Source organism: Drosophila mojavensis, unplaced genomic scaffold (assembly GCF_018153725.1).
Source record: "Drosophila mojavensis isolate 15081-1352.22 unplaced genomic scaffold, ASM1815372v1 contig_80, whole genome shotgun sequence".
NCBI lineage: Eukaryota > Metazoa > Arthropoda > Insecta > Diptera > Drosophilidae > Drosophila > Drosophila mojavensis.
Genome location: NW_025318906.1, coordinates 10,526,198 through 10,551,788, shown reverse-complemented (window position 1 = coordinate 10,551,788; position 25,591 = coordinate 10,526,198). Strand labels below are relative to the sequence as shown.

The 25,591-nt window shown below is 40.3% G+C and overlaps 4 protein-coding genes across 5 annotated transcripts; 1 reads left to right on the top strand and 3 right to left on the bottom strand.

Moving 5' to 3' along the window:
* Positions 1–275: 275 nt before the first annotated feature.
* LOC6579392 (elongation factor Tu) lies at positions 276–2,086 on the bottom strand. Its single transcript, XM_002005252.4, has 3 exons — positions 1,502–2,086; positions 683–1,448; positions 276–624 (listed from the first exon to the last, which is right to left on the bottom strand). Exons 1-3 carry the CDS (start codon positions 1,919–1,921, stop codon positions 425–427), a joined length of 1,386 nt encoding a protein of 461 aa, XP_002005288.1. The 5' UTR covers positions 1,922–2,086; the 3' UTR covers positions 276–424.
* A 2-nt stretch (positions 2,087–2,088) lies between these two features.
* Positions 2,089–4,220, bottom strand: LOC6579391 (zinc finger protein 12). Its single transcript, XM_002005251.4, has 4 exons — positions 3,772–4,220; positions 3,628–3,711; positions 3,190–3,552; positions 2,089–3,130 (listed from the first exon to the last, which is right to left on the bottom strand). The coding sequence occupies exons 1-4, from the start codon at positions 4,102–4,104 to the stop codon at positions 2,108–2,110; spliced, it is 1,803 nt and encodes a 600-aa protein (XP_002005287.1). The 5' UTR covers positions 4,105–4,220; the 3' UTR covers positions 2,089–2,107.
* A 163-nt stretch (positions 4,221–4,383) lies between these two features.
* LOC6579390 (probable GDP-L-fucose synthase) lies at positions 4,384–5,958 on the top strand. Its single transcript, XM_002005250.4, has 4 exons — positions 4,384–4,593; positions 4,650–4,764; positions 4,821–5,378; positions 5,438–5,958. The coding sequence occupies exons 1-4, from the start codon at positions 4,469–4,471 to the stop codon at positions 5,603–5,605; spliced, it is 966 nt and encodes a 321-aa protein (XP_002005286.1). The 5' UTR covers positions 4,384–4,468; the 3' UTR covers positions 5,606–5,958.
* A 57-nt stretch (positions 5,959–6,015) lies between these two features.
* LOC6579389 (inactive serine protease scarface) lies at positions 6,016–25,312 on the bottom strand. 2 transcript variants are annotated; one of them, XR_001449249.2, is made up of 8 exons: positions 25,224–25,312; positions 21,142–21,502; positions 15,319–15,507; positions 7,554–8,275; positions 7,318–7,470; positions 6,972–7,240; positions 6,486–6,903; positions 6,016–6,210 (listed from the first exon to the last, which is right to left on the bottom strand). XR_001449249.2 is itself a non-coding variant. In XM_002005249.3 (7 exons), exons 2-7 carry the CDS (start codon positions 21,469–21,471, stop codon positions 6,611–6,613), a joined length of 1,956 nt encoding a protein of 651 aa, XP_002005285.1. In that variant the 5' UTR covers positions 21,472–21,502; positions 25,224–25,312; the 3' UTR covers positions 6,016–6,610. The 2 variants fall into 2 exon arrangements, 1 of the variants encoding a protein (XP_002005285.1); XM_002005249.3 differs by having other exon boundaries at positions 6,016–6,903.
* Between the last annotated feature and the right edge of the window lie 279 nt (positions 25,313–25,591).

The following is a 25,591-nucleotide window of genomic DNA, read 5'->3' as shown; positions in this document are numbered from 1 at the left end:
TAGAAATGTTATAGAATTGTATGTATACAACGGCCGACTTGTTGCCTTAATCGATTGCAATACAGACTTGTAAGTGTTAAGATAATAAGAATCTATATATATATATACCTGTAACTATATACACATATGTAGCGCGCTATATTTGTAACGATGCTGTATTCGATTTATGTATTCTCATATTATTTTTTTTGTTTTTGATCTGTAACTTACGTGTGTTAGCGTGTGCCCTAAATGGAACTTGGCTGAATCAAACTGAAAAAGAAACGAAAACAATATTTACTGTTGGCATTTGCTTGAAAAGTTATATGATAAATCCTTTATGTTATATATAAATATTTATATATAATCATACACATGTACAATGAAATTATACCGGAGAATTTGTACAAAGGCGATTTACACTTGTATGCGTCAATAAAAGCAATTAGCAAATAACAGGTGCCTTGGACAGTTTATTCTTGGGCAGGTCGAGGGAGGGCAATCGGTTAGTTATCATGCCCGTTGCCACAGTGGCTCCGTTCTCGCGTATGGTGAAGGGCTGGCCGGGTGTCATGACCATCTTGCGCAGCAGCGTGACACGCACCTGGCCATGCTCGCCGGGCATCAGCATTGACTCCTGTGGAACTGAAGGGGGCTGCGGTTAGTAATGATATTTTTATAATAACTTAATTGAGCAACTCACTTATATCAATGCGAGCTGGTTGATTCCATGTCATACTGAACAGCTGCTGTATGTACTTGGATAACATGGGCTTGTTGCGTCCGCCCTCGGCACGTGAGAGCAGGTACATGGAGCCCTCGAAGTGATTGGATATATCCTCCGAGCCAGTTGCGCAGAGCAGCATGCCTCGTTCCACAGATGAAATTTTAATGCCCCGCAATAGGGCGCCCACATTTTCGCCGGCCAGTGCCTGAGGCACGCTCTTGCGGAATATCTGTATATCACTAACGCTGGTCTTCAAATTCTGGCTAAAGCCAAGAAGATCGGCGTCCGCGTTGCGGGCTATGGTGCCGCGCTTAATAGTTCCCACGACCACAGTTCCGCGTCCTGGCACCGTAAATGCGTTATCGATGGGTAAAATAAAGGGTGCTTGGGTATCCCGCGTGGGCGTTGGTATATACGAGTCGCAGTGCGCTAGCAGCTTCTCGATTGCTGGCACACCAAACGGGGACACATCGTCACGCAATGCCAGCAACGCCGAGCCACATATCACTGGACTATTGACGCCATCGAATCCAAAGTCCGACAGCATTTCACGCATTTCAATCTCTACCAATTCCAGCACCTCGTTGTCAACTAGATCCGCCTTGTTGATGAACACCACAATACGCTCTATGCCTACTTGCTTTGCCAGCAACAAATGTTCCCGAGTCTGTGGCATTTGTCCATCAGTGGCGGCCACCACTAAAATGGCTCCGTCCATTTGCGATGCACCCGAAATCATGTTCTGCAAGACTTTCAGTTAGAGAGCAATAATAATTTGTGAGCAGTCTGACTAACCTTTATGTAATCCGCATGGCCCGGACAGTCGGTATGTGCGTAGGTGCGTTCTGCGGTCGCATAGCCAATGTGACAGGCATTTATGGTAATGCCTCGGGCCTTTTCCTCGGGCGCCCGATCGATTTGGTCATAAGACATGTAATCAGCCAAACCTTTTCTCGACTGAATTTTGGTTATTGCCGCCGTGAGCGTTGTCTTGCCATGATCGACATGCCCAATGGTGCCCACATTGCAGTGTGGTCGCTCCCGCTGATTGGGGTCCACCTTTGGCTTGTCCTGAATATTTGTCGCAAACGAACGCGAATTAGCGCATATTCTGCTGGTGCTGCGGCCATTGCAAGGAGTAGTCAATGCACCATGCAGCCTGTGTAGAGTGGCTGCTTCGTATTGCCTGCAAAGCTTAAGCAAAACACGTCTCATAGTCAGAAAAACCAATGCACGTAACCGTTTGCAAAGAGCTAACACGCCGCAGTGTCCAATCAAAACAAAAACAGCTGTTTTCGTTAGCGATTACCAGCTCGCAGTGTTGTAAAATGACCTAAAGTTTAGAACGGAAATTTTGTTGCAAGAAATTTTGTCGATACGAGTAAATTTTGTAAAATGTCTTTATTTATTTGAAATATCTTCTGTTTGTGGGAATGTGTTTGAGTACGATGCGGCGTCCGTTGACTCCGCAACTTTTGAACTATTTCGTATGATTTTATGCGTACGCTTCATATGCACACCCAAACTGACGCGCTCTGCGAATTTCGTATTGCATAGACTGCACTGCAAAGTCTTCTCCTTGTGGATGTGACGATGCTTGACCAATGCGTTTGCATTTGTGAATGCTTTCTGGCATATTTCACACACCTTATCGCGTATATTCAGATGCGCCTTTATGTGGTCCTTGAGATCGCGTTTAGTCAGAAAATCCTTGGGGCACATGCTGCACTTGAATGCCCGTATTTTGGTATGCACAGCCGTCACATGGTTGCTCATTTGGATCTTCTGCTTGAACGATTTGCCACAAAACTCACAAACAAACGGCTTGGCTACGTGTTTCTCGTCGTGGGTACGCATATGGCTGCTCAATTGGCTGGCGAATGCAAAGCTGCGCTCGCACACGCTGCAGCTGAACGTTTTGCCCATGTGCACACGCTGATTGTGCTGCTGTAAGTGGCAGCGGCGCTCGAAGTGATTCTCACAGAAGGTGCACTTGAACCAGCCACCTTCGCCGATCTTATGTACTCTAAATTGATGCGCCTGCAGAGCGTGATCCGTGCTGAAGCTGGTCTGGCAAACGTCACAGGGTATTTGTTGGCGGAATGTTTTCGTTCTCAGGAAGCTCTTGCATGTGTCAATATACCGTTTCTCTGCCTTCAACAGGCCGATTGTCTGGGTCTCTGTCAGTCCTTTGATTCTGCGGGAATACCATTGCCGTAAATGCAGCACACTGTCGTAGACATCATAGTGTGTAACCACGCCCAAGGGTATCTCGATGGCAAGCAGATCAGTCATTGACATATAAGCTGATTTGCGTTCACTTAAATTGGCAAAGTCCTTGTGCGTCGGATCGTACAGCTGTGGAAACTTGGAATAGAGCGCTATAAACTGTGTTGTCAGTGGATTTGTTTCTGTAAACACTAACTGTAAAGAGTCTATGATTAGATATTGAATAGAAATTGAACTAAAATGACTTGATTTACCTTTATTTTATTATCTCCACTTTCGTCGTCACTTTCCGGCTCTTCCACATCACAGCGCTTCCCTAGGAAGCTATACATTTCGTAATAATACAAAGGTAATTTTGTTAGTTTCTTGGTACGCTTCTGACGACTTATCGTCGCGTACTGGCTGTGCAGGCTGGCTATACATTTCTTGAGCTTGTAGTTAGTTAAATGCACATTAATATTTGTTTTCAACTGCTCAATTAATGTGGCGTAGGCAGCTGAACGTTTTGCCTTATCTTTGAAAGAGCCATGTTTGGGATCCCAGAGACAGGGATGGGCCTTGTAGAGCTCAATGAATTGCGTAATTCGTGGATTGCGGCGATAAAATGTCGGATTGAACTAAATGTATATATGGAGAACAGAACTTCTTTAAATCGTTGAGTTTTTTTTAAGGAATATAATAAATGTATTTACTTTGACTATGGGTGTAAAACTCTTTTTGCTGAACTCTTCTTCGGGTTTCTGGGCAGCTGCTTCAGTCGGTGATTCGTCTCCCATCTAAGGCAAATAATTAAAAATTTGTTAAAAATAGAGATTATCCCAATATGAAATTCTTACCTCTTCTTCAAAATCATATTCGCTATCGTCGTCATCTTCTCTGTCGCTTAATGCATTTGGTAAATCCACGAAAGCTGCTTCTGCTAAACAATCTTTATTGTCAACCTCATCCTCACTTTCTATATGCATTGGCTCGGTTTTGAGCTCTTGAGAGCTGTCCCAGGACGCCTTGTCCTCGTCTTGTTCCTCTTTGTGTACATTTCGTATGTGATAGACAAATTCTTGCCATTTCTCCAGGCTCACTTCGACATCGCAGTGACTTTTACAATACGCACAGCTTAGAAAGAAATCGTCGTAATTGTTGCGCACTAATACTGTTCCACAAATAACCATTTTGAGCACATTTCCTTGCAGTCTTTTAATTAATACAAATATTTATAAACATACTTTAAGTGCTGCAGCTTCAGATAATTCATTATCATTGAATGTGATATCGATACAATTATCAGCTGCTCAGCAGTGCTGAAAAGCTGCACTAAAAACCTTGGCGCGCGAAATTGTTGATTGCAGGTCGGCTGACAATACAATACCTATCGAAATTATTGATTGCTGCCGGTATTATTTTTAGTATTTTCTCATACAAAAGCATTGACAAGAATACCGATAAATTCAATCCGTGCACCACCTCTATTGAGTCTATCAGGTGGTTGAATTAGGTGTTGATAGAAGTAGATTAAACATAAAACAAATAAGAATTATGAAAAAGGTGCTGGTAACAGGAGGTACAGGACTTGTAGGCAAGGCCCTTCAAGACGTAATCAAAAATGAGCAGCCAAGCGACGAGGAATGGTTCTTCGCCGGCTCAAAAGATGCAGATTTAACGTAAGTTGCATTTGTTTACATCGAAGCACTTGGTTTCATATTTAAAAATAATACAGGAATCTGGTTGCCACGCAGGCACTTTTTGAGAAAGTGAAACCAACGCACGTAATACACTTGGCCGCCATGGTCGGTGGACTGTTTCATAATATGAACAACAATCTCGATTTCTTGGTAAAGTGATTTCGCAGCTGTTTTGCCAAACTGTATAATGAAATTCTTCAATGCAGCGTAATAATTTGCTGATCAACGATCATGTACTCCAAACTGCACACGAGCTGGGCTGCACAAAGGTTGTCTCCTGCCTGTCCACCTGCATTTTTCCGGACAAGACTAGTTACCCCATTGACGAGACAATGGTGCACAACGGACCGCCACATGTGTCCAACTATGGCTACTCCTATGCAAAGCGTCTGATAGACATACAGAATCATGCTTATCATGATAAGTACGGTCATCTGTACACCTCCGTGATACCTTGCAACATATTTGGACCGCACGACAACTATAAACCAGATGTGAGCCATGTCATACCGGGCATGATCAATCGCATGCACAAGCTGCGCACAGAGCAGCCAGAAATACCGGAGACTGAGAAAGTGTTTACTGTTTATGGCAGTGGCAAACCTTTGCGTCAGTTTATCTACTCTCTGGATTTGGCTAAGCTAATGATCTGGGTGCTGCGCAACTACAACAGCGTTGAGCCCATAGTGCTGAGCGTCGATGAATCGGCGGAGGTGACAATCTATGAAGTAGCAGAAGCTATAGCCAAGGCATTTAATTTTAAGGTAAAGAGAGAGCATGAACAGGTCATCCAATTATTCTACTCATATATACATATTTACAGGGCAAATTGATCTGTGATACGAGCAAGGCAGATGGACAATATAAGAAGACCGCATCCAATGCAAAGCTACGCAGTCTCTTGCCGGACTTTAAGTTCACTGACTTCAAGACAGCCATCGAGGCTTCCGTGCTCTGGTATATGATAAACTATGATCAGGCTAGAAACTAATACATATTTGAACTTGTATATACATTGTATAATTGCAAAATGTATTGTGATTTGATTTGTTGGCCAACAGCAATAGAAAATGCATTTTCGTACGATATTTATATATCTAAATAATTTCTCTTTATTTAAAAATTAAATAAGAAGCTAAATTTAGATGCATAGACACTTTATACAACATGTTTAACATATTACATACATACATATTTTATACGATTTTACGATATAGGAAAAGCTTTAAATAACGGTAAATCTCGGTATTGGTGTTCTAATATTGTGGAAAGAGGTGCAGGGCTTAAAGAATGGGAAGCTTAAACTTAATGCTGCAGTAGAATAAACAAAAATATTTTATCATATTTTTTAATCTCAATTTCTGGTAAAGGAGCTCTTCTTCATTGTTGTTGTGATTTTTGTTTGTTTGGGGGTTTGTTCGTCTGTGTTTATTTATTTATTTTTTTGCTTTCTTTGCTCTTCTTTTTTTCGTATTGGCAATTCGTCGAGCTTGTCCGTAGAACCTAGGCTTATAATTTAATATTTTACAACTTGCTGGACTCTATACCATTTAAAATACAAACAGTTACAAAGAATTGTCTCGTCGTCTATTTGAACTAAAATAGAGAGAGAGAGAGAGAGTGAGTCGGAGATAGATTAAAAAAATTGTGGCAGTTAAACGAAAGATCTAAAAAAGTATAAACAGAATTCTGGGTTTCGAATAAATTAGAAAGTGGGTGTCCGACATGAATGTGGAGGGAAGGGAAGATGTGAAGGATGTTGGTGGTTGTGGTGCTGCAGCTAAGTGGCGAACTGGCGCTTAATAGAGCTCAACAGCAGCGCAAAGCTGGCTACATTAAAAATAGTTCAACTAATAAAAACGTGATCTCACATCATTCTATAATCATCTCTTTCTGTTTTCTTCAACATCAACGTCTCGGTCCTCTTCTTTATCGTCTGTTTGTTATACACTTGGTTGGCTAAAAAAGAAGCTCTGCTGGGAGCAGAGGATGTGCTTTAGAAGCGCCTGAGCAGCAAGGGCTTGCTGCGGTCCACGAATGCCTGATTTATCCATGAGATGTCGGGCTTCGAGAAGGTCACAGTTTGGTTCTCGCCGCAGCCCTTCTCGAAGCTGTAGATACCCTTGAGAACGACAGAGGAGCCGCTGCCGCAGGCGAGCGCGCTGCCCTCATCGAATTCGCACGCATCGAACTTGGTGGCACTGCAGACACTGGTGGCATCAGCACCACAAGACTTCCGTGACTGCTTTATCGTCTCAGTCACGTGCATAATGGCGCCCTCCTCGTGAACTGAAAGCGAGTGGCACACAGATTAGCATCAAGCATGCTTTATATGGATATTCTAGTTTGTGGCTTACTACTCAACGCCAGCTGGCCCCAGCCAGTGGTCACGCACTGCTCATTCTTTTCTGGATCCTTATCGCTGATGCAGATGGGGCCAATGTGCGTGGCGAACTCCAAGCGTCTCTCCAGGCGTATGATGGCCATGTTATTGGTTCCGCTCTCTGGATTATATTTGGGATGCACATCGATGGACTTGACGCCAACCAGCTGGAATGGCAGTGGCTCATTGGTACTGCCCAGCTGCCATTCGCCGGCCTTAACGCGCACATCGCTGACGGGCAAGCTGCAGCAGAAATATATATGAATACATATCATGGGTTAGTCTTATCTGCGGTTAATCTTAGGTTAGCTAACACTTACTCAGCCACACATTTGGCCGAGGTGAGGATGATATCGTCGCCAACTATGGCACCGCCGCAGAGCAGCTTCTTGTTCGACTCGCGAGCAATCATTGCTTGCCATGGAATCTCAGCGAAGTTCGTATCAATGTCCTTTATGCCTTTGGGCTTGGTGCTGACGAAAGAGGGAGGGAGAGCGAGAGAGAGAGAGAATATTAGGCAACTATTTGAATTGAATTGAATTTCAGCTCTGCTTACCGCCTGTTGCGCATGGCGCAGACGCCATTCGGATTGACGGGCCATGGATCAACGTAGTTGGGATCGCGACAGCACTTGCCGGGCGCTCCAGTCTCGGGTACCAGGCAGTCGGTGAGTGGCACACGGAACGCAGCCTCCCGGGCGCTCAGCGTCAACGGGGTTTCGCTCAGTACGCCGAGCGCATTGCAGTAGTTCTCCGGGGTGCAGACGAGCGCAGAGGCGCACTTGGCATAGTGCTTGGGGAAAACGTCGTTAGTGCCGGGTAAATTGTCGAAACCCTTGGGCGTGGGGAAGATCTGGGGCGAGAGTTGATCCTCGCCGCGGTACACGGGGTTCGGATTCGATGGCTGTGGCACACGATCGGGCTCGTAACGTGTGGGTGGCTGGGTGGGGCGTGGCTCGCGGTGTGGAATCTCATTGACGCCCACGGGCGGCAGATAGTCGATGGGGGGGCGACGTGTCGTGGTCACTGGCCGATATGGGGTCGGGGTGGGTGTTGGGCGAGTCGTCGTCTCAGGCGGCAGGTACTGGTTTGTGGGGCGTGGTGCGGGCGTACTGGTTGGCTGTGGACGGTAAGTGGACTGGGTTACGCGCACGGCTGGCAGGGTGGGATTCGTGGGCAGCGTAAAGCCCTTTTCGGGCACAGTCAAGATGTAGCCAGTACTGGACAGCGTCGTCGCGGGTATGCGGCAGCAAACCTGTGGAGCATAACAGCGATTGGGCTGCAGAGAGAAAAAGAGAGAGAGAGAGAGCGAGGTGAGTTTATTAGTTGCAAATCTGTATCTGTGTCTGTGTCTGTGTTTCTGTTTCTGTGTTTCTGTTTCTGTGGCGCATTAAATTGCCAGCAACAAGCGAGTGGCAACTGCTGCCAACCACTTGGGCTTGCTAACCGTTCATTAAAGTGGCCAATGCTGCCTGTCAATTGTTTTTCTGCTTCTTCTTCTTCTTCTTTAGTTAGCTTGTAGCTCTTCTTCTTCTTCTAGCAGTTTGGCATGTGGTGTTAATGTTAACCCAGAAATTTGCAGTTTCATGCTGCAATCTTTGGCAGCAACATTTTGAAACGTTTCAATTGCAGCTGCTCAAGTGGCAAGTTTGTCGCCTAAGTCATTTGCACACTAGCAACACCTACACACACACACACACACACACACACGAACAGCTATTAATTTGCTTATTTATATGCTAAAATCAGTCAACAATTATTGCAAACGGAAAACATTTTCGAGACTTTGTGGGTGCGTGACAAAACACAAAAGAAACAAAAGAAAAAACAAAAAACAAAAAAATAAATTGATGACTAAATTGTTGAAAAAAATCACTTATGAAAATCAAAATCTAATAATAGAAAACAAACAACGTCTAGACATATAAATAACATTAATATTAATATAAATGTGCACATTAACGGCTTCATTCAGCGGCAATTAGTTGGTTCGTTTACAAAACAAAATGCCGCTAGAAAAAAAGCTAAGACAAATTATAGAGGAAAATATGTATAAACAAATAAAACTGAATATATAAGTATTTAAAGAATATTTGATTGAAAATCAAATTAATAACTGCCAAAACGAAGATTAAATGCTTTTTGAGAACTCAGCTGGCCAGGAAAATATTTATTATATTTAATATTATATTTAGTTATCGAAATGCTCAGCTTCTCAAATTAGTTGCATATAATTTCATGGAATTCCACTAAACTTTGGGCAAAATATTTGAAATCAAGCAAAGATAATGTTGCATAGCTTCGATTCAATAACTATTCTTCGGCTCTTCAGATCTTGCTTGCTAATTAACACATAATAATGTTTAATTTTAAATTTCATTTAATATTTCAAGTTCAAGCTCAAGTTTAAATGCGCTTTAAAATTAATCGATTTTTATATAAAATCTGCTGCCGCTGTGTAGAAAGTGAAATTAATTTAAATGATCCCACACTTCTCGGCAATAAGATTATATAGCTCCAATAACAAATCGAAGACGGCATAAAAAAAACGTGTTTGCACTTTATAGGATATTCAAAGAATTATTAAGCGAACTTAGCAACAGCTCAAATTGCTCGATTCATTCGATTCTCGCGCAAATTAACAGATTATTATTGTTTTTTTTTCTCCTTTTTTTTCGCAAATAAAAAATCATAAAAAAAATGATTACGTCTTGATGCTTGTTTTGTCATAAGGCTTACGCAATCGTAATGTATTTATATAGACGCCCCCACAAAAGAATTGTAATGGAAATTCTAGCATAAGCAAATGCAAAACTGTTCAACAACAAATCCCAAGCAAAGAGGTGCGAGAGTCTTCGCACGGCCGCGATGTTGTCAACGTTGGCGACCTTCTGTTTTATTGTTTCGCGCAATTTGTAACTCATAATTCAAGAAGCAGACGGACGGACTGCTGCTGGGAACTGAGTTGATGAAGAAGAAGAAGAAGAAGCTGAAGCAGAAGTAATGTGCACATTTGTTAAAAATTAAGCGAGAAATGAGCAGCGACAGGCGACAGTCGAAATGCAGTCGAATGACAAATTAATAATTATAATTAAATGTGCGATGCTGCTGCGGCAGCGGCTGAGGCTGCGGCTGCTGCTGTTTGTGCCTGGCCTACATAAGCAGCGATCCGGTTGTCCGGTTGTCCTTCCTGCCTTGGAGTGAGTTCATTTCTTATCATTATCATTAGCCGGCGACCCTCTCTTGGCATAATTTTCATCAATTAAGCGTTAATCAAATGTTATCTTAATGTAGACATCACTCAATGACCATTGAGCACGCATTAAATTTTATGTAATACATGTTATCATTAAAGGTAAACAACAACAACAACAACAACAACTACAACAACAATGCGAAGACTGGCATAATTTGTTGTTGCTGTTGTTGTTGTTGTTGTTGCTGATCAATGACAAGGCAGCAGGCAGCGGGCAGCAGGCCCTCCACCTGATTGCCGATTAAGTCGCGTCGCTGGCTCTCTTGCTTATGATCAATCATTTTGCAGCTTCAAGATAACAACAGCGACAACAACAACAACAACGAGAGTCTCAGCTACTTGTACAGGCGACAGCTAAAATATGTAATCGCCAGCAACAACAACAATGACGCCAAAATGCTTTTAATAAATTTTGTTGGCCATACAACTTGTTCGCTGTTTGTTGTTGTTGTTGCTGCTGCTGCTTGTCTCAATTGCCGCGCACTGCAATTTGTTAATAATGTTGCAATTACAATAAGTATATGAAATTTCATGAAATTTATTTTAATGTCATTGGCGAGGCAAGGCAAAAAACCAAACCAAGCCAGCCAAGCGGCAGCAGCTGCTGTTCCTGCGCCAGCATAAGAAAAAAACAAATGACTTAGGCAACGAACTGACCAAAGGCTAATACGTAGTTCATAAACTGAAAAAACTGCAGTGGGTTAAAATGGCTTGGGAAACTGCAGAGGAAGCTGAGATTTCAGCAAAGTTATGAGCACATAGAGGGAAGCAGATGGAGAGGTAGCTATATAGAGAAGGACTGTTAAGAGAAGTAGATGAGTGAGAGAGAGAGAGAGAGAAAGGCAAGTTCAGTTGTGCCTATAGCCAAATTGCTACTGCCAACAGCTCACGCTGTTTCCTAGACGCATCGAAGATGAAGCCATTGGCCACTCAGCCATAGAGTCTCAGAGGAGTCTCTTGGAGATTTGTAACTTAAGCCTGGCCTGGCAGCAGAGATCTCTGCGAAAATGTCAAATGTTCTTCGTGGGCCTTATGTTAAATTCAAATTTATGGCACAAATATTGCGCGAAATTGTTTTTTATGACAGCGTTAATGTGGCAAATACCACAGCATTAAATTCCTCGATCTTGTAGTTGTAGCCATTTTTTGTTGTTGTTGCTTGTTGTTATTTTTGGCTTTGGCAATTTATGCGCCTATAAAAAATACCAAATTTTTGAATTTAAAATGTTTTTTTTTTTTTTGTACTCTTGCAACTGTGATGCTGGCAGAGCTTGGCTTGGCTCTGCCGGGCACGGCCCTGATGTGCATTGGCCAGTTGACAGCATTTAATGGCCCAAGTTTGTCGCTTAAGTCTTTTGTTTATGCAACATCTTCTAGGCCATAAACAATGCATGCCAGCTGAAGCTGGCTAATTTATGGCACTCGCTAACTCCGATGGCAAATAAATTAAATCAAATTTGTAGCGCATTACGAGCCCCATCAGCATCTGTTTCATATAAATTAAAAATATGCATATAAAGATGCGCACCTAACTATAACGGACAGATCGCATGATGATATGCATGCCTGCATATTAATAGTTATTATAATTGACAAGGAAAGATAAAATACGAAATGCAGACAAAGAAGTAACGAAAACTGCCAAAATATATTAAAAACTATAAACAAAATCAATAAAAAAATGCAAAACAAAAAAGAAAAAGAAAAAACTAAATTTTAAACGCTGTCAACGCGACGCCCCCCACTGCCTCTGGCTGTCTCCGAGTACGACTACGACCTAGACCTTGAAGTTGTAGTTGTTGTCATCATCATCATCGTCATCATAATTATCTTGCTGTTTGTTGCTGTTCACTCGACATGCTCTGTTTGCTTTGTTGTTTGTGCTGTCCGTGTCTCGTCTTGCGCTTTTTTCCTCTTCAACTTGACAGTTAGCTACTCATATGACTGTCTATGGCTAAAAGCTTAAATAACGTAACATTTGCGTCGGCAAAAAAAAAAAAACAAAATAGCAAACCTTAATGTTTGCCTTAGCGGAATGCTAGGTCAGTAGCGGGTTTCAATGCGAAACGGCCTAATGGTCAAGATTTGCGTAGATTTCTGAGGGATTTCGAGAATTTTGCATAATATACGTGATATACGCGATCGCTCAGATTGATCACAGAAATAGTCTTGATGGCGCTTGATTTGCATGGCAAATAACTCAAGCATGGCTGAATTTAATGTGCGATCGAATGTCGCTTTGAGGCTACGATCTGATCTTATCATAAATTATATATATTATTTTTATATATATATATTTAAAAAAAAAATGGAAATATAATATTGCTTGCTTACAAATATTAATATTAACTGTGACTTTTATAATAATATTTAAGTATTCATAAAAAAAAAAATAATTGCTCATAAATAATATTATTAAATCCAAAATAATATAAACAAATCTGCAATTTTTAATTTTAGTTTTTTTTTTTAATTACATTTTGAAATGATTATATCATATAAATTTATTTATATTAAAAATCATATTTTTTAATATTAAATATAACTGAATATTTTTAATACTAAAAAAAAGAATGATAAAATTATTTAAAATTTATTGAAATACCATTTTTAAATATTTAGATTCAATATTTGAATATAATATTTTTGATAGTAATATATTCCCTACATACACTGAAAAAAATCGCAGATTGCTTGGCTGTGAAAATGCTCAACAAGAAAAATTCTGAAATGCAATAAATTACATTTAATTTACTATGTAAAATGTCAATAAACAAGGTTTATCCGTAGCTTAAAATTTGTCAAAAAATGCAAGTGTTAAACCGGCTCGATGCCGATGAGAAGAAGAAGAAGAAAAACATTTCGTTTAACATAAATTACATGAAACTGGAACTAAAAATAAATAAACCAAAAAAAAAAAAAAAAAAAAAAAAAAAAAACAAAAAATTGAGTTCACGCAATGCAGCATGTTACGAAAATGTAAAACATGCAACGTGCAGCAGCCCAAATGATAAATGGCCATAATGAAAATATGCGCCATAATCATCAGCATAATTATACGATGCCAATGCACATATATATGAACATAAATGTGTATATGTGTATGTGTAGCTATGATTTATTTAGTTCAGCTGGTCGGAGGATTCATTTGGCAAAGCTCAAAGTTCGGTAAAAAGCCGTTATGGAAAGTGCACTCATGTTAACATTAATTGATCAGCTAGAGAGCGGGAGAGTGAGAGCGAGATAGAGAAGGGGCCTAGGCCATGCAACATTGGAAACGACCTTGCGCCGTTCCATTCCGCGCATTTTTCAGCGCTTTAAGTACCTCAGCTATGTTGTGGCTCTTCGCACTCTTGTAAATTAGGGATAGTGGGGAACTGGTTCGTCTATATGGGACGCGATGGCGACGACGACCGCGACGGCGACGTCGTCAACCTGTGCGCCGGTTGCAATTCCCCGGCGTGCATTTTGTAGCATGCCACGCAATTGGCGTCAATGCCTGCATAACTTAACGAGTTCGAGTCACCTTTTTGGTGCGTAATTGTCGCTGGCTGGGCCGGGTCGAGGCGTCCAGCTGCTGCCGTTGAGTCGACGCAAATTATGAGGCTGTGGCCCACCGAAATGAGCAAGCGACCAACACAACAACAAAACCAACAAAAAAGCAACAGAAAACAAAACAAAAACAACAAAGACAACAAGTGGAAAAGCTGTGTAAGAAAACATCAACTGACTGAGACGATTTCAGTTTTAAGTGCGTGGCTGCTGCAACATAATTCACTTGCTGTGCTGATTTTAGCTTTCTGCTGCTACAGCTTGGGTTTTGCGTGCAACAAGCGGCAGCAGGCAACAAGAGCGTTGAGTACGCAACTGACCCGTTTTGTTGGCCATTGCATGTAAACAAATTATGCAATTGCAATGCCAGCAGCGCTCGGTCTGAATAAATCTGCCATCTCGCTCACACTATGCAGCTCTCCCTAAAACTCTGTCGCTCTCCTGCTCTCTCTTTCTCTGTCTATAGCTGTCTCTTTTGGGCCGTAATTTAACACATTTTTTTTTCGTTTTTTTTTTTTTTTTTGGCTTGAATGCATTTCATGCACATTGCTCGTAAGTTCAACTGCATTCCATTGCCTGATTGCCACTTGATGGCAGCAAGTTCGTTGCCTGAGTCTTTCGTTTCTGACATTGCCAGCGGCAGTGCAGCTTGTGGCAATGTCATTGCATATGCACTATGTAAATCACTGACATTTGCAATGTCTCTTAAGGGCGCATACATTTCGTTTCTCTCCCACTCTAGGCAGAGTGGAGTTGAAGTTGGCCTGAACTGGAAGTGAAATCAGCTCGAATAGAATGACTAACTGTACTGTACTTTTTCTGTTCAATTTCTCATTTAACAATCTGTCCGCTGTCAGATGACAACTTCAGCAAGCCACTCCCAGCTCAACTCCCACGCCGCATTAGCACTCAACTAAGCGGATTCTATTGCATGTCGTGTCAAATCCGATTACAATCTGAGATTGCCAACTCGTACAATTCGTCAGAATTTGAGTAGTAGAAATTCAACAACAACAACCACAATAGACAGCCAAATAGATCAAAAGTTGACTGCAATTTGCATCTACTTATAGATACAACAGCATCAGCATCAGCTGCAGCAACAACAAAAGAATATTTTGCCTCAAAATGTTAACTAATTGTGTGCTAATAAGCTGCAACTGTTGCTGCTTTTGTTGCGGTTGTTGTTGCTGTTGTTACAGTTGCATCGCTTGTGAAATGTTAGCTGAGGAACGCTTTGTTTTCGGGGCATCGCATCATTGGCACATCCAAATGCTGCCTTTTTGTTAGTTTTTTAATGCTTTTTTTTTCGCCCTTTTTTGATACGCCCAGACAATTTTCCGCTGCTAATGATTACTTTTTTTTGGTTATCACCTGGGTTTGTATTTGTGTGTGTGTGTGTATGTGTGTACATTGCTCAAGTTGAGCCAATTAAACATGTCTTTTGAAGGCCCTGACAAATAACGCATCAAACTGAAAGACAGACAGACAGACAGACGAGCAAAAACACTTACCCGCTGCTCTTTGATATAGTTGGGGGCGACGATTTCGCCATTGCGGCAGTCTTGCGACTGTACACAGTCCTGGTCACTGCGACAGGTGGCATACGGCACAGGTGTGGTTGTTCTCCTGGTCGTTGTCGTCGTGGTGGTGGTTACCGGTGGCCGATACGTGCAGCAGATGTTGGACTCTGGCAGACAGTTCTGTAAGGGAAGAGAAAATGTTGAGGTGAGAAAAAGATTGAAGAAAGTTTTTTGACTGATGCTTAAAGTAGATATGAATGGGTTTGCCCGCTTCGTATTCCATTTCTTATCAGCAATTTATCTTATTGCAATGAAAGACTTAGGAAACGAACTTGAACGAATTGCAACAGATTGAGGCAAACCTCTGCCAATTTTTATATGCACACTAAAAGCCTAAAGCTCGCATCAAATGACTTGAGAAACAAACACTTCATAAAGCTGGCACTAAATTTGATAAATGGATATCCTTCGGTGCTTCAGTTTTACTGGTCATAATAAACAAATGACTTAGGCAGCGAACTTGCAAGGGAAATTAAAAACGTCCTTAGTGGCTGCGCTTTCATGGGTGGCCATTAAACGTATGTCTGGGGGCAATGCAAGAATGTGCGATCCTTTTGTTTGGCGGCAAACAGTTTATATTGGCCATTAAAAGACAAATGACTGCAGCAACGAACTTGGCAAATGACAGATACAAAGCTCACTGTCCGGCTTTGCCTTGTCGCACAATCAATCAATGTGTTTAGTAGCCGCGTACTTGACCAACACTGTTAGCCATAAAGTTGCCACTCGTTGGCATCGGCATTAATTAAGCGGCCTAAACGATCGTTGCTGCCTCTGCCACTGCCTCTGGCGCTGCCGCTGCAACGCCTCTGGCAAAAGGTCAGCAAAGCGGCCATTGCAGTTGCATAAATGATGTGTTAAAATAATGTCCAAACAGATAGTCGACTATGCTATGCCAAGCGATTCGCTGCAATGCCTTTTCTTGCAGCATCTTTGGCGACTTTTTTACTATCGTTCGGCCACTTGGCTATCTGGCTGGCTGGCTGGCTGGCATTGCAGCATTTGCATTGAACTTTGCCGCCTTCATTCAACGGTTTTATGAGATTCTAATGGAACCTTCGCACAACGCCCCAAACGCCTCAGCCCGCGGCGCTGGCTAATTTGTTTAAGCCAACAACGTTCAGCTGGCATTTGAACAATTGCAAATTAATAATAATAATCATGTTATCTCACTAGCTGTCCACCTGTCCGGCTGTCCACCTGTCCGGCTGTCCATCTGTCCGGCTGGCTGCAGGCCAATAGTTCAAGAATTTCCAAGGTGTTTTTAGGCAGATGCTCAACGACGGTAGCCCAGAGGCGTCTATGCAAATCAATTAGATTGGCCATGCGATCGCTTAAGTGCACCATCGCGGACTTGGAGATTAAGCCATTAATCTTAATTATGCAATTCATTCATTATTTGAACCTATTTCCTAGGCAAATGACAGAAACCAGTTCAACGCTATGGCCAGAGTTATCAGTCAGCCTTTCGGGCCAAATTGATGTTGCTGTTTAATTTATGTTCACATTTTACAGCCAGAGACAAAGGCGCTCTTTAGATGGATATGTGGATATATAAAACATATGCATAAATATATATACATATATACATACATGTATGTATGTAAGAAGCATCAATCTAAGCGACCTTCAGCTGAACTAGAGACGCTTAAGTCGATATTCGAAAACGAGATATTCTTGTCAAAGCTCATGTAGAACATGAGTTGCTCCAAGAATAGAAAAAGAGAATTTATAAATATGGTTATAGGGGCTGGTTCGGCTTAGTAGAAAACACTTAAATCGATTCGCATTTGAATCAAGCCTGACAAATTTATGAAACGCTTCGATAAGCACATAAAAACCAGAACAGCAACTGTGAAGCTGTAAAGCACTTTAAGACTTTTATTCTTAAAGGCAGAGCGCGCATATATTAAATAAACTAGTTTACACGATGAATGAGTGAGGAGGCACGATAAGCTTCAAACATGATTGGCTCCAAAAACAATGAAACAATTGTCGCTGGCTAAGTTTTGTTTGGGCAATCAGTTTTAAATATATATATTAATATAAAGAAGAAGAACTATCTCAAACAACATTCAGTTTAAGTTTCAGCTTTAATTTGGGCTTTAATTCGTATAAAAACAATGTTTTAATATTTCGCACTCAAACACGTTTCGCTATACATAAATTACTTCTATTGTTTCGTGTGTGAGCGCTGACTAGAACACCTGATTGGGCTATGAACTATTCCCGTCAAACCGGATGAGTAAATGAAATTTGAAATTTGAAATTTGGTTTCCCTGACGCGCAGGTTGTTAAACCCTCCGAAAAACAAACGGAACGTGCAGAGACAAAACAGTAAATAATTATCATAATAAAGTGAATCTTAGCAATAATAATAATAATACTAATAATAATAATAATACTAATAATAATGATATTAATCACATACACTAGCACTTGACATCATCGGGCTGAGAATTCATCTACTATATTTAACTTTAATTGGCTGTGTGCGCAATAATGTTTGCAAATTATATTCAAAAAAGTTCGCACAAATATTTGGCTTGTTTATTGACTCGAGATCTGTGCGCGCTAATGAAAGAGACAACACCACTCGCAACGCCAAGGAATCCGCGAAATATATACTAATCAGAGTCGTTGGCATTCCAAGTGAAATTCCCTTAAGCGCTAAGCTGTGAATTGTTCAGGAAGTGCAAACACTGCGCTCCCTCGACTCAGTCAAAGTCAAGTTTACACAAAAGCTGTTAGCTTTTCATTGGCCATTGGGCTGCCTTATTTGGACAAACAGACGCTCGACCATATTAACGGGTTGACTCAGCCAGACGCCCGCGCATCAAATATTTGTCTACTGATTTGGCGCTGTGTCTATTAAAGTCGGTCAACATTTGTGGCCAACAAATATTGGCTTGCAAAACAAAAAGCATAATAGAGATACAGATGCGAATTGAGTCGCAGATACAGATACATCTGCAGATGCTGCTCTAATTTGCGTTAGAGAAACGGAAGTAGATAAATAACTAGATTTAGCTGCAGATACAGATACAGATGTAACTAGAGAATTATCTTCAGATACAGAAATTAAACACAGATGCTGTAGAAGTTGCCGATAAAGAAACAGATACAGATACAGCAGATACAGACATAGATTAAAAAAAAAGTATAGTTAGTGAAGCAGCTATAGAAACAGATACGGATGCACATACTGAGCCATACGTATACATAGACCAAGATACAGATATAAAATGAAGCAGCTACAGCTACAATTACAGACAGATACAGATATTTTTGCAAAAACAGATACTTATACAGATATAAATCTAAAGAACTATAGAGACAAAGACCTAAATGAGACATTTGTCTCATATATTTGTATATATATCTGCATATATATTTTATGCAGATATATATACACAGATATAGACAAATATACAGCTACTTCAACATATACAGATACGAATACAAATCCAAATAAATACAGCAACAGAAAAAGATACAAATACCTATACAAACACAGATCTAGTTACAGCTATAGCTCTAGCTCTAGCTAGATTTATTATTTTAGTTACTCTTTGCTACTATTGATTGATGATTAAATCGTATTAATTTGTTAGTTAATTGAAGCAAAGCTTTAATGGACTCTATTAATTTAATCAATTCGCACAGCGCTTAAGTACGCCTATTAAGAGTCGCATTTTTTATAGACATTCTCTCGATTTTCAGGTTCAATGCTCTAACAGCAAATTCCAGCAGCTTAGCCAAGCCGAGCTGAGCTGAGCCGTGTTGAGCTGCCCATTTTGGCAGACAGACACTAAATGAAGTCTTATTAGCTACGGCAAATCAACGCCGCACACGCGCGCACTCGTCTCTTAAGCTGCCATCGATAATTTATTATTTAGAACCAAAACGAATAGCTTTAAATGTTTATTACTTAAACGACATTGCTAATCAAATTTAGCTTAATGCTCGATACTTAAATATTATTAACCTATTTGGGCTATGAGCAACAAACATGAACTGATTTAAATTAAGTGAAGAACAACATTGACGCCAGTCGCTGTTAGGCAAGGCCGGACTAGATATTTATAAAGACGATTCTCAATGAGTGGAGGGAGAGTATAGAGAGAAGCTGCCTACTATTTGATGTGGTTTCATTGATCATATAATTGCCGTAAATATTTATTCAAAACCTATTGGAATGATATTTACATAATAGTTATGTGTGTGAGGCAATAACCGACTAGAAAATACTCTAATCAAATATATCATCATAGTTTGATAGGCGGGGTAGGCAAAGAATTAGCTAGATTGTTAGCTAGGTAGGTGTAGGTATACAAAAGGCAGAGTGCTCGTTATCTAGAGATAGAGATTGAGATTGAGGTAGAGATAGAGATAGAGATAGAGATAGAGATAGATAGGTAACAGAAATAGTACAGAGTGTCTATCCTCTTTCCATAAACTTCATATAAACTATATAAGAATAATATTGCTGGCCCATTTCCCTTGACTATTATTGCTCAAATTGTAATAACAGGGTATTTGCTAGTCTCAGAATTGCACACAAGTGCAGCCACATTCTTGTGCCTTCCTATTTGTATACGTAATTAAGTTTGTCATCAATAAAATTGCATTTGCTGCTGTTATTTGAGTTGCCAAACTTGTCGCCGCTGGTCAATGGGTCAAATCTGCACTTGAGGCGTCGCTGTCGCTGTCGCTGTCGCTGCCTCTGCTGCTGCTATTGGTGCTGCCGACACAGACATCGATCGTCTTCAATAATTTTTAATTAAAAAACATAATTCAGTTGCTTGGTTTTGCAATTTAAGCGCGAAATAAAATGCATTTTTGATATGCACACAGATAAAAGTCGATTGGCTGTTTAAATTGCAGCAGCAAGTTTGTTGCCTAAGTCTTTTGTTAGCTGCCGAAAATGAGTGAGAGAAGACGAAGACGAAGCAGCAGTTGAGGAAGGTTGCAATTTACATAGATGCCGCCATGCCAGCTTTGAGGTCGCCCAAGGAGGCTGAGCAAACAAAAGCCAGAGCCTGAGACTGAGACTGAAGCAGCAACTGCAACTGCAACTGCAACTGCTGCAGCAGTTTGGGGTCTGCTATGTCATGCAGGTGCATCAATTGGGGTCTGTGATCTGTTTTCTTTCCAGTGTTTACGTTATTTATGGGCCTGCGTATGCAAAACTCGAAACAATAACAACAACAACAAACACAACAACAGCAACTGGCTTTTGCATTTACATAAATTTCTTTTTGGCAAGCGGCGAACTTGGCCAGCAGCAATTAAACATGAACTTCACTTTTTATTTCACTCTCCAGTTATTACGAAATGCCCAGTCGACGAAAGGTTGAATATGTTATTTATTTTTGTTTTTATTTACTTTTTTTTTTTTTTTTTTTTACATACTTTCTGGTGTAACAACAAACCGGAAAATAACGGTAACTGTGCCAACAATAATAAAAATGCAGATCAGATTGAGCTAATCAAGCGCATTGCCATATTTTTGTTTTTGTTTTTTCTCTTGACTCTTGCTGTTGTTGTTGTTGTTGGACATTATCCCGAACGTAGACAGGCTTTTAATTTGGCTGCTGGCCTTTTGTCCGCTTGTCAAGCGCCGCCTGCCACATTTACTCGTATATTTCACGAATGTCGGGTTTATCCGCACACATTATGCAATTGCTAGCCGAGCAGGACTCTGCCTGCCCGACTTCCATTTCTACTAAGTACTGCTGCACTTGGGCTTACCTGTATCTTGGGCAGCTGCTGGCTGTAGTAGCCATTCTGGCACTGATCCTTGCGCACGCACTGCTGGCCATTGTAGCACTTGAGCAGCTCCGGCGGTGGCAGGTATGTGGGTGCCTGGAAGGGGGATGCCTGCCGGCTGATCACAGCATGATGCAGGAAGACATTCGTGGAGGGATTCACAGAGAAGTGCGTTTCGGGCTGCTGCTTGATCTGGTTCTGGTATTGGCCATTCAGGAACATGTTGCCCTGGTAGCTGGCATGGACGGCGCCTTGCATGGCCACCAGCAGCATTGGCAGGACCAAAGCGATTGTGCTTTGAAACCGGAACATTATGCTTTATTTTTTATATTCCAAGTGGATGCTGCAAGTGGAAGAGAGACAAGAGATGTTGTTCGTTACTAATCAGATTATACATTTGTTCGACCATTTAATAAATAAATTTAATATTTAATAAATAATTGTTAAAAAATATTAAAAAAGCTATTATAAAATATTATGCTATTTAATATAATTTTCTTATATAATTATTTTTATATTATTATCTTTATTTAAAGATTTCAAAATATTTTCTCAAAAACTATTTATTTATACCAATTCATTTAAATTTTCATATTAAATTTATATAAATAAATATTTTTGTATCCAGCAAATGTGTATATATTATATTATATTGAATTATTCATTCAAAAATATATTAAAAATTATTTTAGCATGTGTTTCTTTTTTATTATTTTTATGTGCATTTTTTAGTGTATATTTATGAGAATATTTTAAAATTTTGTATATGTATTTTTTAATTCCATTCGAAAAAAAAAAAATGCTTAATATTTTCATATTTCTCACTCATATATATTTAACTATAATTCTTCATAAATATTAATGTTTTCTTTTTGTTAAGATTCATAAAAATCAACTGTTCCGAGTTTATAGTTCACTCAAAAATTAATTTTATTTGTTAAGATTAATTTTTTTCAATATATTATGCATAAAAGATTTATAATAATTCCATATGAAATGCATATTTCTTTGATTAAATAAATAATTAATTATTAATATATATAAATAGTTTTACTCTATAGTCGTTTGAAATTAATAATAATAAAAAACTGGTAAAAAATAAAACAAATTTATATTTCATTATGTTAATATTAAAAACATGTAAAAGATCCATTTTATTATTAACATAATTTTGAATATCCACTTTTAATGCAATGATTTTTCGTCAGCTTTTGATATTTATGATATTTATGCAAATTATTTTCATTTAAATCAATTTCTTATCGCAAAGTTGATCGATTTTGATTGAATACAACAACTTCTTGGCTTGAAATCTTCTGCCTAACGAGTCCCATAAAAGCTGCTGCTAAAAATAGTTTATAGTTTCTGCCATTCGAAAGTTCTCATTAAACCTTTCAGATATTCACATTTGCAAAACTGGGCAAAACTAGTCAAAATCTGATTAGAATCCGACACATGTGTGGCTACTTGAGCTAAAGTCAAGTTATATCAGATAATCTGGCTTAATTTACACTTTTCGAGCGGTGTCTAAAATTAGATAACTAAAGCAGTCGACGACATTTAACAATTAGAAATCGCTGACTAAGCGCGTGTGGCCGGCCGGCTATAAAAAACACTTTGTGTTGTTGTTGTTGTTGCCGTTGTTGTCGTCATCAATGAAATGCAAAAAATATCGTGATGACATAATTTCACAACAGGAACGTGCAAAATGCCATAAAAGTGCACGCGCCGGATGCCCCCAAAGATGATGCTGATGAGAGTAGGCCTTAAAAGCTGCAGCCAGCCAGTCAGGCAGCCTACACGCTGTGCCACGGATAGCCAGCTATGGATATTGCAATGAGCCGGCTCCATGACAACAGCAACAGCAGCAGCAACTGCAACAACATGGTTAACACGGCAAATGGCACTTGCTGCTGACAGACGGACAGACGGACGAGCGGATAGTTGGACGGAGTGGATTCTACTTTGGTGTCCACTGTTAGCCTTTTGGGCAGCGAGTTGTCTACAAGTTGTTTGCGCGAAAGGAATTTCAGTGTCTAGCGCTTAACTTGTTTTGGCCGAAACAGACTTCCGAAAAGACTTGCAAAAGCTATGCCTAAATATATATATATATATAAATGTATATATGTATCTGTATATGTTTAATATATGTTTATCTACAACATATTGTTGTTGGCCCCCCCTGCGTGCGGCTGCTGTGCAATTTGTCAAAGATTCTAAGTCAGATAAATTACAAAAGCAGCGACTGGCGCTGCTGTGATGCTGATGTATCTGTTGGATGTGTCCATCCGCATCTGTCTGTCCACTGCGTCCGTCTGTCTGTCAATTCATTAAAGCGCTGCTAAGCCGTCTGACCGCTTGGATTACGCAAAGAGGCGTCGCTTGATTCTCTTCCCCCAATTGGCTACTGGCTCTGAGTGGCTCCGAGTGAGGCTTCGAGTGGCTTGGCTTGGCTTGGCGGCAATTTCATAATTGATGGCAGCTGACAAGTTAGTGTCTAAATTGACAAAGTTGAAGTTAATTCATTTGCATACGCTGCTACTGCGATGTTGTTTAGGAACTTGTCAGGATGTCGCATAGAAGGCGAGACCAGTTTATACTATATACAAAAATCCTGATTTGTCTGACTCAGTCCGCCAAATATTTCGCCCATAAATCGCTGGCGACATTAGAAAATGAAAATGAAAAAGCCAAAAAGCTGACAAGAAATTTGCATTCACTGAGATAAACAAAATAAAAAAACAGATCCAACAAGTATTCCAAAGAGTTCTGTGTGCGATCTAAGCCAAATGCGTGCCAAGCTGACTCAGTGCTATAAATAAACTCAATAGGACAGGCGTTTGACTATCGTCAAATTTAGCAGATGTATGAATATACATCGGGAAAAAAACGGAGGGGAAAAAAAACAAAAACAAAAACTAAATACAAATCAAAAACAAAAACAAAAATTGTTGGTTTTACCAGAAACGAATTTCGTTAGCTAATTTGCATAAAACATGTTATGCGATTTTCGATTTGTTGGCAGCGCTCATTAAGGAATAGAAACACAAGTTTGTGTTTTGTCGAGTTTCTAATACTTTCTCTAAGAATTAAGTTGGCAAAAAAAAAAAAACTAAAAAATCTATATATATATTTATATTTTGTTTACTCTTTCTCTGATGTCTCTGATTGATGCTTTAGCTTTAATTACTGGCTTAGTTCTGGGAATTTGACGGCCTCGAGGCCAGTTGACACACTTTTCGAACGGGAATTGATGGATGAACAAAAGACTCAGGCAACAAACGGCGATCTAGCCGAAATAGAATAGAATAGCACGCTAATGCTGATTAATTAAGATTTCGCATCAAATGCAGCCCATTAATTCACACTCGCTTGTTGTTCTAATGGTCAGTGGCTCGAATGACTTCAGCTGGACATATGCTAATTTGGCAAATGCTGCTGGAAAGCGAGGCTTCCGTTTGCCGAGCTCTTGAGCTAATGCTGCTGCCAGGCTGTGAGTGATTTTCACATAAATTAAAACTGCAAATGTTTGCCTTGTCTCGCTCGCTCTCCTCCTGTCTGTGCAATTTTGCAACAGCGGCGCAAAGTTCAGATCGCATCTCTGGCAAATAAATTTCAACTGAGTTAAACACAATGCACAGCCAAGGCGGACAGCCAGACAGCCAAAGACAGATCTGCAGCTAGGCTAGGGCTTGTATGGCACAGAGACCAGCAGCAGCAGCAGCAGCAGCAGCGGCAGCATTTGAATCAATCAAACCATCCATCAATCAATCAACCGCAAATGAATTTAATTTTCAACCACAACAAAAATAACGTCACGGCACAATTTACAGTTAATTTGCGATCGCCTTATAAGCCACATTTCGAAGCATTAACAGTCGAAGCTCTGATCCTTAAAATAACAATAAATATCCTTGTTGCCTGGCACTTTATCACACTTGTTGCACACAGATTCGAACATAAAGTCTTTAGCTTAAAGTTCATTGTCTTTAGCTTTATGAATAGCTGTTAAACTTTGTGTGTACATATATGTACATATAGATATGTATTTGTTGTCGTCTTACATTATTTGGATTTTAGTTGTGTATAATTTGATATGGTTTACACTCGCACAGCTGAACGCACGAAACGTGCAACTTCAATACTTCAATATGATTGTGAATATTTTTTACCAAGTTCGTCGTTTTTATATGCGGCCCAGCAAACGTTTGCCCGCGTCGGCGTCGGCGTCGCTGCTTGCCGCGCAGCTTCACAGCTAAGCAGCACCCAAACAGCGCTCAGCAGAACAACACACACAATAGCTGACGAAGACGACGACGACGACGGAGACGTTGACGTCGACGCAGTTCCGAAGATGCGAACAAGTGGATAAAAGCAGAAGACAACAGCAGCAGCAGCAGTAGCAGCAGCCGAGGCAGCTGCGTGGCAGCGC

Bases quoted from the DNA above. Each gene is read 5' to 3' on its own strand.
- LOC6579390 (XM_002005250.4), top strand. From the start codon at position 4,469: ATGAAAAAGGTGCTGGTAACAGGAGGTACAGGACTTGTAGGCAAGGCC. The intron at 4,594-4,649 runs GTAAGTTGCATT...AAAATAATACAG, and splicing joins TCAAAAGATGCAGATTTAAC to GAATCTGGTTGCCACGCAGG. The intron at 5,379-5,437 runs GTAAAGAGAGAG...ACATATTTACAG, and splicing joins CCAAGGCATTTAATTTTAAG to GGCAAATTGATCTGTGATAC.
- LOC6579391 (XM_002005251.4), bottom strand. From the start codon at position 4,104: ATGGTTATTTGTGGAACAGTATTAGTGCGCAACAATTACGACGATTTC. The intron at 3,712-3,771 runs GTAAGAATTTCA...TATTTGCCTTAG, and splicing joins AATATGATTTTGAAGAAGAG to ATGGGAGACGAATCACCGAC. The intron at 3,131-3,189 runs GTAAATCAAGTC...GACTCTTTACAG, and splicing joins GTGGAGATAATAAAATAAAG to TTAGTGTTTACAGAAACAAA.
- LOC6579392 (XM_002005252.4), bottom strand. From the start codon at position 1,921: ATGAGACGTGTTTTGCTTAAGCTTTGCAGGCAATACGAAGCAGCCACT. The intron at 1,449-1,501 runs GTTAGTCAGACT...AAAGTCTTGCAG, and splicing joins GCCATGCGGATTACATAAAG to AACATGATTTCGGGTGCATC. The intron at 625-682 runs GTGAGTTGCTCA...AGCCCCCTTCAG, and splicing joins ACCAGCTCGCATTGATATAA to TTCCACAGGAGTCAATGCTG.
- LOC6579389 (XM_002005249.3), bottom strand. From the start codon at position 21,471: ATGTTCCGGTTTCAAAGCACAATCGCTTTGGTCCTGCCAATGCTGCTG. The intron at 8,276-15,318 runs GTAAGTGTTTTT...TTCTCTCTGCAG, and splicing joins ACTATATCAAAGAGCAGCGG to CCCAATCGCTGTTATGCTCC. The intron at 7,471-7,553 runs GTAAGCAGAGCT...CTCTTTCGTCAG, and splicing joins TGCGCCATGCGCAACAGGCG to CACCAAGCCCAAAGGCATAA.